The sequence below is a fragment of the Melospiza melodia genome, chromosome 8 (assembly GCF_035770615.1).
Source record: "Melospiza melodia melodia isolate bMelMel2 chromosome 8, bMelMel2.pri, whole genome shotgun sequence".
Classification (NCBI taxonomy): domain Eukaryota; kingdom Metazoa; phylum Chordata; class Aves; order Passeriformes; family Passerellidae; genus Melospiza; species Melospiza melodia.
Genome location: NC_086201.1, coordinates 31,509,549 through 31,521,554, shown reverse-complemented (window position 1 = coordinate 31,521,554; position 12,006 = coordinate 31,509,549). Strand labels below are relative to the sequence as shown.

General features: G+C 39.4%; 1 protein-coding gene across 1 annotated transcript in view; it reads left to right on the top strand.

Annotated features, from left to right (window-relative positions):
- Positions 1 to 12,006, top strand: part of ITGAV (integrin subunit alpha V) — a 49,047-nt gene that overhangs the window by 20,001 nt on the left and 17,040 nt on the right. The window contains exons 6-17 of the mRNA XM_063162558.1: positions 629 to 674; positions 2,139 to 2,264; positions 3,092 to 3,136; positions 3,307 to 3,350; positions 3,447 to 3,503; positions 3,905 to 3,957; positions 4,362 to 4,564; positions 7,915 to 8,106; positions 8,220 to 8,265; positions 8,846 to 8,947; positions 9,719 to 9,777; positions 10,772 to 10,926. Of these exons, the coding sequence (XP_063018628.1) occupies positions 629 to 674; positions 2,139 to 2,264; positions 3,092 to 3,136; positions 3,307 to 3,350; positions 3,447 to 3,503; positions 3,905 to 3,957; positions 4,362 to 4,564; positions 7,915 to 8,106; positions 8,220 to 8,265; positions 8,846 to 8,947; positions 9,719 to 9,777; positions 10,772 to 10,926 (1,128 nt within the window). The remainder of the gene's footprint in view (positions 1 to 628; positions 675 to 2,138; positions 2,265 to 3,091; positions 3,137 to 3,306; positions 3,351 to 3,446; positions 3,504 to 3,904; positions 3,958 to 4,361; positions 4,565 to 7,914; positions 8,107 to 8,219; positions 8,266 to 8,845; positions 8,948 to 9,718; positions 9,778 to 10,771; positions 10,927 to 12,006) is intronic.

Below are 12,006 nucleotides of genomic sequence, written 5' to 3'. Positions count from 1 at the left end.
TGACCTAGATTTTTCTGAGTGGTGAATACAGGAGTTTTTGGGATTAAAACCTGAATAAGTGGTTTAATTATGCAGCAAAGCCTATGGCCTAATTCAATACTTACTGAGCAAATTCCCAACCCTGGGATAGCTAAGGTGGTTAAAGTTTCATAAAATGGTTTTGTGAATTGCAGTTGTGCCAAGAAATATAGAGTGGGGGAATTACATCACAGTTATTCTGAATTAAGCTTTTCTAGTGATAAGTTACAGGAAATGGCAGAGGCAGAAGATGACACTATTTTGTGTACTGACCCAAAACCATGATGTAACACTCTGAGTTTTCTCCTAATTGTGTTCCTGTTGCCATACATTTATGGGGGAAGAAGGGTCTATTAAAATAAAAACAAAATTCTGCCTAGAATTCTAAATGGGTGAAACAGTCACTGAAGGTTTTTGTTAGCATTTTACAGGATGAATTTCTAATTAATCACCCCTTCAGAAAGGAAAATGTGTGATGATCAGCAGAGCTACAGTGATGTACATACAGGGGATTACTTCCCACAAACATAGGATGTGCTGTCTGCCTTTAGATGTGCTTCATGTGTTTTTAATTTTTCTTTCTGTCTTCCTTTTCTTCTTCCCTTCCAAGGGAGACAGGGTGCTGCTGGGAGGACCTGGAAGTTTTTACTGGCAAGGTGAGAATATAATTTGTGTCACAGAGAAGATGGCCTTTATGATTTTTCTCATTATCCTCTCAGTCATTTTGATCCACAGTCTTCCAGCTGCTGTCAGAGTCTTTGTCAGTAAGAAAACTGACAGAAATGTTCCTTTGTCCTTGAGAATATCTCCTGAATAATCAAGGCAACCACAGATAATGGTTGTAGCAATAATAGCGTAGATGCTCTTTGTGTTTTAAATAATTCCATGATCATTATAATAGCGTTTTCCTGGCACATGGGATTTGTTTTCATCAGCAGAATAAGTTTCCTTCAGCACATTTTGTTTTGCTATGTACATGCTTTATAATTTGGCACACATACCAAGTGTACATTTTCAATGAGAAATATCCCCTCTAAAGAGAATTTCATTGTTTTCCTCTGATGGCAGAGATGTTTGGCATTTGTCTTAATTGGTTTGTGCTGTGGGGCACGTTTTACCTCTACCTGGCATTACCTGTGTACTTTGCTCCTGTGGGATTCAGGATTACTCAGCCTTTACCTGCAGCTCTCTGTTCAAAGGAGGTGCTGCTGTAATCAGGACACAGCTGCCAAACTCTGCTGCCTGCTTTTTAATGGAGCTTCTAACATTTGTTAATAGATTTTCTGTATCATGCCAGCCTACATGTAGGTGCAGCAGCACAGGAGGCTCGCTCCAGTCCTGTGTTTTAAATTACAAACAAAATTGAATGATTAAAGCTAAACTGCAGCTATCATATCATATAAATTAGGTTCCTGTATTCATTTTATTGATTTTTGGCAAAAGTTACAGTTCATCTGCCAAAACAACCTTATCCTCTACTACCAAAAAAGCCCGTTTGACTCTGAAGAGAAGACAATAGTATGCTTCTGAGAACAAGACTTTTCATCCTAAATTTTTATTCCACATGCTGAGCTGCTGGAGGAGGAGTTTTCCCTTTGCTTCACACACATATAAATATGTATGTGAAGTGCCATTCTGAATGGGGTTTTTTGGTGATTCAAGCTTAAATTTGAACTTGAAGAAAAGGATGTAAAGGAGTCACCACCTAGTGGCTGATGAAGTGAAAATGGAGAACATGGCAATACATCATGCTCATCTGATTTTTGTTCATTTTATTGGCTTCTTGTCTGCCAAAACAGGCTCTGCTGTTGTGGTATTTGAGCAAGGAGCGCCGAAAGGGCTCAGTTCTGCACAACCATGATATCTCACCCCTGCCTTTTAAGTGCTGCCTTAGTTTAGTCTCTGTTTTCAGTGAAAACTCTGTGTGTGCCTTTGATTCAATGTGTGAACATGTTTTTGCTGGAGTGGGATCCATATTTTCGCTTGTGTCCTTCCTGGTGCTGCTGCAGCTGGCCCCTTTTGGTTGATATTGTGGAAGAGCCAGTGCTTCCAAGGGCAGCATTCTGTGAATGAGCTCACCGATTCTGGTTGTGGTTTTCAGCTCTTTTCTCTCTCCTTAGGCCAGCTGATTTCTGACAGAGTGACAGAGATTGTGGCAAAGTATGACTCCAAAGTCTACAGCACCAAGTATGATGACCAGCTAGCCACCAGGCCTGCCAGTGCTGCTTTTGATGACAGCTACTTGGGTACGTGGTGGGAAACCAGAAACCTCCCCCTGCAACACTCCCTGCCAACATCTAAATCACACAACTGGCAATTCCACGTCTAACAGACAGCAACGCAGTGAATTCCTGAGAATGCACTCATTTATGTATGATGGAATTGTAGTTATTTATTGTTTACTCCCTGCCACTGCTGGTGCTTACATCTAAATCACACAACTAACAATTCCACATCTAACAGAAAACAAGGGAGTGAATTCCTGAAAATACACTCATTTATGTATGATGGAACTGTAGTTATTTATTGTAGTTATTTTGCCTTTTTTTTGATTCAAAAAGCATGTGATGACAAAATAAATGGAAGCATTTTCATGATTTTACATGCCCTGTGATTCAGGCCGAATATGGGAATGGCAAATGCATGATTTTTATATGAGAGGTTTGTCACATAGGTGGTTGTTTTTTATTTAAAAGCAGCTGTTTCTAAATAACCTGCAAAAACAAAATAAAAATGTTAAAGAATTATGTTTTGGAAGGAAAACAATGAGGAGTGGGAAATCATCATTTTGCTTCATTTATGTCTAACCAGGCTCAGGAAAAAAGCAAGGACATACCAGGAAAATTCCCAGGATAATAATTTAAAATTTTCATCTTCTGATCTCAAATTCCTGGATACTGATGAGTTACAGCCACTCCTGGAGCTCTTCATAGTCTAAGCTGCTGCAAGGAATATTTATAACAGTGCATTTTAAAATGAAGAGAGGAGGACTGTGCACAGAGACACTTGTGAAAAGTGTAAAGAGAGATGAAAGGTTCAATAAGGTTTTTAAAGCCTCATCTTGTCTCTGCAGGTTATTCAGTGGCTGTTGGAGACTTCAATGGTGATGGCATCGAAGGTAAGCCCCTTGCTTCAGTAAGAACATCATGTTAATAGGCTGGGCAGATTTTTCAAAACAATGGTACAGTGCACAGGGAAATGCATCAAGTGCTAGGAATGAGCTGCTCTGTTCAGCAGTCACTGTGCCTTGGGACCTGACTGCTATCTGTGTCTTGCTTTGTGTTTCAGACTTTGTGTCAGGAGTCCCACGGGCAGCGAGAACTCTGGGCATGGTAAAAAAATTTGAAACTTTAAACATTAAACTTTACAATAAATAAAAAAAGGTGATTATTGCTGGTATGCTGTAATGTGTATTTCTTCATGTGCAGGTGTCCATTTACAATGGGAAAAACATGTCCTCCATGTACAACTTCACTGGAGAGCAGGTGGGTGGCTCTGCTGGCTGTGGTGGGTGACCAGGAAGCCTTTCCTATGTTGCAACAGTATTTAGGGTACTAGATAATAGTCTGTATATTACTGGCTTGATTGCCAAAGCAGCATTTTATGAAGTCTGATGGAATTCTAATCTTATTTAAATAAAGGAAATGCTGCCTGTTTTGAGAGCTGGGAAAGGGTCTGGATACTGGATCATGAAAGGGGAAATGGGAAAAGTAACCGACGGGTTTAGTTTCTAACAGAATATGGAAGGAAAACAAAAAATAAAGGAACAAAAAAATTTGTGATATATTATCATCATCACCCTGATGTATTTTGTGGACAGATTTGTGTAAAATTCTTTGTTTGTATCACTACAACTCACAGGTTTGGTTTGAATTTTGTTTTCCAGATGGCTGCCTATTTTGGGTATTCAGTGGCTGCCACAGATATTGACGGGGACAAGTAAGTGTCCTCTTCTCCCTCTTCTCACCAATGCCACCCAACTTGCTTCTGGAAAGAAAAAATAGCTTTTATTAAAAGGTGTTTCCCACAATCTAGATTTCTGTCTTCATTGCTGGTTTAACACATCTGCATGTCTCTTTTGCTAACTCTCCACATTTGTTTTAACATTTGTAGGTTTGCTTTTGCATTTATCTGCATAAATACATGTGTATATTCACATGCTTAAGGCCGGCCCGTTAATTTTTTCTATATTTGTGCTTACTTGGTCAATGAATATTTGCTTTCAGTTGAATTTAAAGATAGTTAACTTTCATCTGAGTGTTGACTTCAGTGCTGAGTTAACAGTGCTGAAGAAAATGAATTTTCCTGCTGCTGCTGAAGAGCTCTGTCCTGTTTTGGTCCAGTTACACAGATCTGTTTATTGGAGCCCCTCTTTTTATGGATCGAAGCTCAGATGGGAAGCTTCAGGAGGTTGGCCAAGTAACCATCTGCCTTCAGCGAGCCTCGGGAGGGTTTCAGACAGCAAAGCTGAACGGCTTTGAGATCTTTGCGCGGTTCGGCAGCTCCATCGCGCCCCTGGGGGACCTGGATCAGGATGGCTTCAACGGTAGGATGTTGATTTGTGACATTCACATTCTCTGAAAAAAATTCTTTTGCTAAGGGTTTTTCTTCTGGGAAGCTGAGAAGCTTCAGAGAAAAGGAAAACAATTATTAACTTTTTTGCTTTTCTTGTGTTTTGCTCATGTGGGATGTGTTTGGAGATGGTTTACTATGCAAAGGTGATTGCCTGATTGGATTCTGATGTGAGCTATTTTAACTCTTTGGCCAACTGGGGCCAAACTGTGTTGAGACTTTGGAAAGAGTCACGAGTTTTCATTATTATTTTTTTAGCATTCAGTAAGTATCTTTTCTGTATTCTTTAGTATAGTATAGTATTCTTTAATATAATATAGTATTATGAAGTATTAAATTAGCCCTCTGAGAACATGGAGTCAGATTGATCATTCCTACCTTCATCGAGGCATTCCCTGCTAATACAATATTGAATCTTGATCAGGATCTCCTGGTTGTGGAGGGTGATGCCACATGTTTTAGCTTTTATATTTTTCAGATTCTGTGCTGCTTTAGTGTGTAATTCTGAGCTTCATATTAGGGCATGGTAACGATTCTTTCTCTAGCTGGGGACCAAGGACAAATGATCCAAATCTCAGGCCCAAGAGCATAAACAATGTGGACTGAAGAGAGAAAAATAAGAAGGATGGGACTTCATGGGCTAAATTAGTAATTGAACAATTAACTCCAATATGCAAATGGACCAGAACTTATAAAAGTGAGAGACCCCATGACCAGTTGTCCATTTTGTGACCATTTTGGTCCATCTTGGGTGTAGCCCTGGCTGGGCTCTTGTGCTGCCCAAGGTGCATCCACTGAGGCCTTTTAATAAATCCCTGCTTTATTCTTTAGCCCAGTCTAGCTGCTGTTCTAGGCCAGGGCACCAGGAGAGCCCAGCCAGCACAGAGAATGTGGATCCTGCTCACAAACCCTCAGAGCTGTAGCCGTGAGCGAGTGAGGGATGCTGAGGTTTAGACTCCCTTCGATGCTTGTGTGCTACTCCCAGGAATGCCAACAGGAGTTCCATGGATGCATCGAGCAGAGACTATACCACTGACACAGCATGGACTGCTCTAGCTCTCACAGTGACCACCTGATTGTTTTCTAAGCCATGACCACAATAGAAACTTCAATAAAATACCTGACCCTCCACTGTGACCTGTTAGGACATCTTCAGTATAATTTTCCTCCTTCTGTTGTTTAAAGACCATTTTTCTCTCTAGAAACACAATGATGACAGAAAAGAAGGTTTGATTTCAGATTGCTGCTTAAAAATGTTCATATAAAAAGGTGCTTCCTGAGAAAAGAGTAGGGTTTGGTTTTATTAATTTATTATTCAAAATGGAAGAGTTTGGTGGAAATACTGCATAGCAGCTACAGCCAGAAGAGCTGAGTGTCTTGAGTGAGTAATTGGAAGAGAAATTGGAAAAGTCTGACACAACTGGACCTGAGACTCTCCCTTGCTAAGCTTCTGGTTAGTTTCTGATAGGAATGAAAAACAATAAAGCAGACAAGAATCATGTAGTGTTGGGATGGAGTTTTCCAGGAATCCTAGGGAGAACACTTTTTAGTGCCCATTATACTCCAGTGTTGCCTAAAGAGTAGTGGAAATTTGAATTCCACCAGAAATCTTCATTTTTTTCCATTCTGCTTGCAAGCTAAGTATTTTCTGTAAGAACAAAAATTACAATAGATGGTTACTTCAAATTCCCAGGTAGCTCTAATTTATTTTTGATGATAATTTCACAATGTAGTTGAAACTGAAAGAGACTTTTTTAGTTGCTAACTGGACATAGAACCAGTGTGAGGATGCAATATCACTGCAACTATTTACAGAAGACATCAGAGAGCTGACTGCCAAAATTCCAGTCACTTGATGAGATTATCCCAAACATTGTTTGATTCCACCATACTTAATTTGGAACACGCTGTAGGAAAGAGAATCATGGCAAAAGCTGCCTCTTTCAAATGGCTTTGCTGTTATTTAGTCTGTTTTGTGTTTTATTGCTCTGCCTCATTTTGGGAGTGTTAATTAAAATGCTCCATCACAGTACGGTGCAAGATAGGAATTTTAACTGTCTTCCTAAGTTTGTAAATAGGAGTTTAAAATACAAAACTAAACTTTTGAGTCATTATTTTCATCAAACTTTCCCAAATTTCAGAAAAGAGGAAGGAGAAACATAACTATTCCAAGTAGTGCTTCATGTTGGGTCTTTAAACTGTCTGTGGAAATGTTGAAATTAGATCATTTGTACACTTTTAAAGCTGTCCTTACAGATAGTCTAGTTAGCATTTCATTTCCTACCATTTATTAACCATTAGCAATGAGTACTTTTAAATTTAAGAGATAGAATAACTTCACTAACTGGAAGATCTCCATAAAGCATGCTGCCAAGCTATGGGATAGACTGGATTTTAATATTTACCATTGGTTTAGGATGATTTAAATTTTCCAGGATTATTAATACATCCCACCCTTTGGAGGAACATGAGCATGTAAAGGAAATGGGAAGAGAGTCACACTTAGCTTTGTGGTTTGGCACCCACAGTGACTAACTCTGCTTGTTTTAATAATCTCGAAAGAATCCCAAATGCATATGATTTCACTGCAAAAAAAGTCACCAAAGTGGAGAAGTTTTTGTAGAACTATTTCTCCCCTTGCTCTCCCCATAAAAGGCTGTGACATGTCATTGTTAAACATTTATACTTCGTAGAAAAAACCAGCATCCAATAATAATGAACAAATGGACAAATGAAAGAAGTAATAAACAAACAAATGTTGATGAGCATTTTAAAGGCTGGTTGCACTTCCTCCCTACTGACAAGTAATAGTTGCCTCTTTGAGCCTCTTATAAGCTTTTGGTAGTCTATTACTTACTCAAGATAGCTCAGCTACTTTTGGAGGCATAAAATTAGCAAGATGGCTTCTGTTGCAGTGTTAGAAACAAAAAAAATTTAATAAAAGGCAAAATAACAAATAGAGAAAAACTGAGTTAGGTGCAAGAAGTTTTTGCTCTTGGTAAAACACCTCACAAAAGCAATTAGTTTCTTTGTTCTCTTTTAATAGTAAATTGCTTAGGGAGGCTTTTTGGCTTTTGTCTAATTAGCTATCTTTAAGTTTGAGGTGAAGTCTTCAAAGTCTTATGAGGTGTCTTAGAGAGAGACTTCTAAGCTTCTTTCCTTTTTGAGAGGACAAAAGACAGTTTTGTCGCTCCATCAACAAAGTGCACTTTCCTATCCTGACACACACTGAAACTGTAATATCAGAAGTTGTTGATTGATGTAAGCACAAACATGTTCTAATTTGTGTCTGGGGACGTTGATGACCCTTCTTTCGGTTTGCAGACATTGCAGTTGCTGCTCCCTACGGTGGAGAGGACAAGAGAGGGCTGGTGTACATCTACAACGGAGGAGCGAGTGGTTTGAATGCCGTCCCGTCCCAGGTCCTGGAAGGGCAGTGGGCTGCTCGCACCATGCCCCCCAGCTTTGGGTACTCCCTGAAAGGAGCCACAGATGTGGACAAGAACGGATATCCAGGTCCTCTGCCCCCAAATGGCACTTTGCAATAACTCAGTAGCAGCCCCACCCTTGAGAGACAGCCTATTTCACAAAGCAAGGTGTAATGTGTGTTGTGTGTCCTCTCTTTCTAGACTTGATTGTTGGAGCCTTTGGTGTTGACACAGCTGTTCTGTACAGGTAAGGGTCCCTCTGTGCTTGTCCCTGAGTGAAAGCTCAGTGGGGTTCTGGAGCTACCAAAGAAAGCAGGATCAGGGAATTCTGAAAATCTGACCCTCCACTGTCCAAACTTCTGGAGGTGAAAAATCACTATACTGCTTTTTTTACTGAGTAAACCTATCTGCTGCCTGAAATTCATCTTTCTCAATAATATGTGGTCAGGAGAAAACATAAATAAGCTGTCTTCAAAGCTTTCTGAGTGAAAGTTTTCTAGATTCTGACACAACAGTCTTCCAGATTCTGACACAGCAGCTGCAAGGTGTTACACTGCAATCCCAATATTCTCATCCCAGCTTGCTCATTTTGGGAGAACATGTTGGTCTGTGCTGTAAGTGGATAGGACTTCCTCTTTACACAGTTGTCCATGTTGTGGCTGATGGAAATGAAAGGGCACAGAAAAGCTTCATCTGGTCAATGGTTGCTTGTTTTTCTTGTGGTTTCACTAAATACTGTGTGTTTGTGTATATTGCACAATTTGATGGGGGGGGGTCACTGTCAAACATGGTGTTGAGTGCTCTTCAAGAGGATGTTTTCTTTGCAGGGCAAGACCAGTTATTAGAGTAAATGCTGCCCTGGAAGTTAACCCAACCATTCTAAATCCAGAAAACAAAGCCTGTTCGCTGGGAGATGTAAAAGTTTCTTGGTAAGCAGAGTATCTATGTTTTCCTTTGAGGGGAGGGACTTCTTGGGTTCTAATTTTGTAAATTTCCAATTTTGAAAGGTCTTAGGAAGTCTAGTCAGCTAATTAAAAAAGGAAAAGACAAACACAGATTTTTCTGAAAGAACAGACAGTACAAAATAAGAACTCTCTGACAGCAGTTGGAGGACCAGCACTGTCTTTAGTAGATGCCAGACTGAGTCCCAAAACCTGTCCTTTATTTATTTATTTATTTATTTATTTATTTATTTATTTATTTATTTATTTTTGATTTGATTTGATTTGATTTGATTTATTGCTGAGCAGAGTAAGGTCTTCCCAAGACATCAGCACATCCCATGGTATTTGCAGTGTTTTTACCCACTAACGCACACTGGGGCAATGATCTGCTCTGTAAACTGATTTTGCTTCTGGTTCCCAGGATATTATCCAAACCCACTTTCCCTTCTTACTGCTAACTTTCTTTTCAGGGTCAGTATGATAGGTTTATAAATCAGACCATGCTGAATACAGAAATAAACATTCCAGTCCACAGGTGATTGTCCCTAGATGAGCCAAGACTCCAGAACTTTGTAGTTTCTGCAATTCTGCCTACTTGTTAATAGATTATAGTTCTCTTCCATCAGTAGAAAATAGCTTTTGGGAATGGGCTAGAGTCTCAAAAACAGGATACATCTGAAAAGAAATAAATAGTGAGGAGTTTTAGAAGAAAATGAGAGAAAAAGTGTGCGAAATTAATTTTTTCCTCCCAAACAGCTTCAAAGTGAAGTTCTGCTTAAAGGCGGATGGCAAAGGAAAGCTCCCCAACTCACTCAGTAAGTTCTGCTCATTTAAAAATTGGAATTTTTCGTTGTATTGTTTGTAAACGTGAACACTGGTCATTGTTATTTTCAGGACAAACAGCTGGGTGCCCTTTGCAGCCACTGCTGCCACCTGGGTGGCATGTACACCCATGGGACTCTCCAGCAGGCTCTTTTGGCTGCACTGGTGTAGAAGTCATTTGACCGTATCTGAGACTTTAAACATATGTTCAACTCTGTGGTTAACCAGTCTTGGAAAGCCCTTTGTATTTTACAGAATTTACAGTAACTCTCATTGAGGGGGTTTTCAGACAAGAATATTCGAGTATGTGCATTGCTGGCCCTGAGAGATAGAGACAAGCCACAGGGAACTTATCACATCCTGTTGAGATTCTGACTTTCTGATTGATATCACTGACTTTTTTCATCAGATTCCCAGATCACAATCAGGAAAAGATTGTTTCAAACAAGTGTTTAAGTTGTGTCCAAGAGATTGTTTAGTGTGGCAGGCAGGTAGTGTCTACTCATTGCAAAACCTTTTCCTTATTTTCTGTGGCATGTACAGAGGTGGTGTGATCTTGGGAGGCTCATATGAATATCTGTTATGTATTGTAAGTTTTATTATCTATATAAAATATTTCAAGTAATTAGATTATCAATAGCATTTAAAAACACAAATGTTATGTGCAACATTGCTTTAAATTTAGTGGGAAAAAAAATCTAACTCTAGTTCTTGCAGTTCTACAGCAATTATAAATTATAAATGTATCTGTGTTCTTAGATATTTCCAGTGTTTAAGGAAAGAGCAGAATCCAATTTAGGACAGCAGCAGTGCTTGAGAACTAATGTAGTGACAGATTTTACATGGAAAGAGCTGGAGGTTTTAAGAGGGCCAAGCACTAGGTTTGTGTTGTAGTTGAAATCAGTGTTTAGCTCAACTTCTGAGGGCATTCTGCGCTGTGGTTAATGGAATGAAACATCCCTAACCCAAACCCTTTGTCTTGGGCAGATTTCCAGGTGGAGCTGCTGCTGGACAAGCTGAAGCAGAAAGGAGCCATCAGGAGAGCTCTGTTTCTGCACAGCAAACAGCCCAGCCACTCCAAGAACATGACCATTACTAAGGGGGGCAAAATGAACTGCGAGGAGCTCGATGCCTTCTTGAGGGTAAGCAGCCATTCATGTCCTAGGCAAATAATTTTTGGTGCTTTGCCTGTTATAAGTTCATTCTGTAAGGTGTTTAAAAAAAAAAAAAAACACAAGAAGAAAAAAATGCTAGAAAAACTCTGTTTTCAGTGGGTGGACCTGAAATTACTAAAACCATACATCTGTCCTGAATTACTGCTGCTTTCACAGCATGAATGATGCATCTTCTTGTGGCTAAGGTCCTGGTCCCTAAATGCATTGGAAATTCAATTCAGGACTTTGTTCTGGACTTCTTGGATAAGTCATCCAGGCACCAAATTAGTTATAATTTCCAAGGAACATGAAAGTCAATAAGCAGAGGTTGTCCTCTCTGCTTTGGAGGTTAAAGATTGAAGAAAAATATGGACCTGCAACTGACAAGCCAAAATAAGCAAACAGCAGAGGAGATGGAGAAAGTTGAAGTACTAAGTTTGCCTTTTCTCTGTCTTTCTTTTCATCCCCACAAATGTGAACAGATGCTAACACAATTTAAAAGTTTTAATCAGTAGAAGAAACATTGTGTGTAGCTATGTAAGTTCTATGCAGCTCAGATTTATCTCTGAGCACTTATAAATCAAACATAAACAAAAATTGCTTCCCACCAAAAAAAACGAAATAAAGATGCTGGCAATCATTAAGGATTCATGGAGAGTAGGTAATACTTTCCTTTACCTGACTTTTGTGAATTGGTTATATACAGAATTAGACATCTCAGATCTCAGGGTTAGTAAAGATTTAACACATTTCCACCTGATATTTTCATAAAGAAAGTAATGATACATGACCTACATGAAATGATCATAAATGGGGTGCAAAACCAGTTTAAGACTATAGGTAATCAATAAGCTTCTGCTCACAGAAGGCATCTTCTGCAATAAGATCCTGAAGTGAGCTGTGCTAGAGTCAGTGGTTTTCATTACTCTCAGAAATGAAGCAGAGTTTACTGAGCAAATCTGTGGCTGATGTAAAGCTTAGAGATGGTTTGTAAGTTCTCTGAAAGGCAGGATCAACATTTGATAAGCAGAATGATTTCCAATGAACAGCATCAAAGTCAGCAACTTC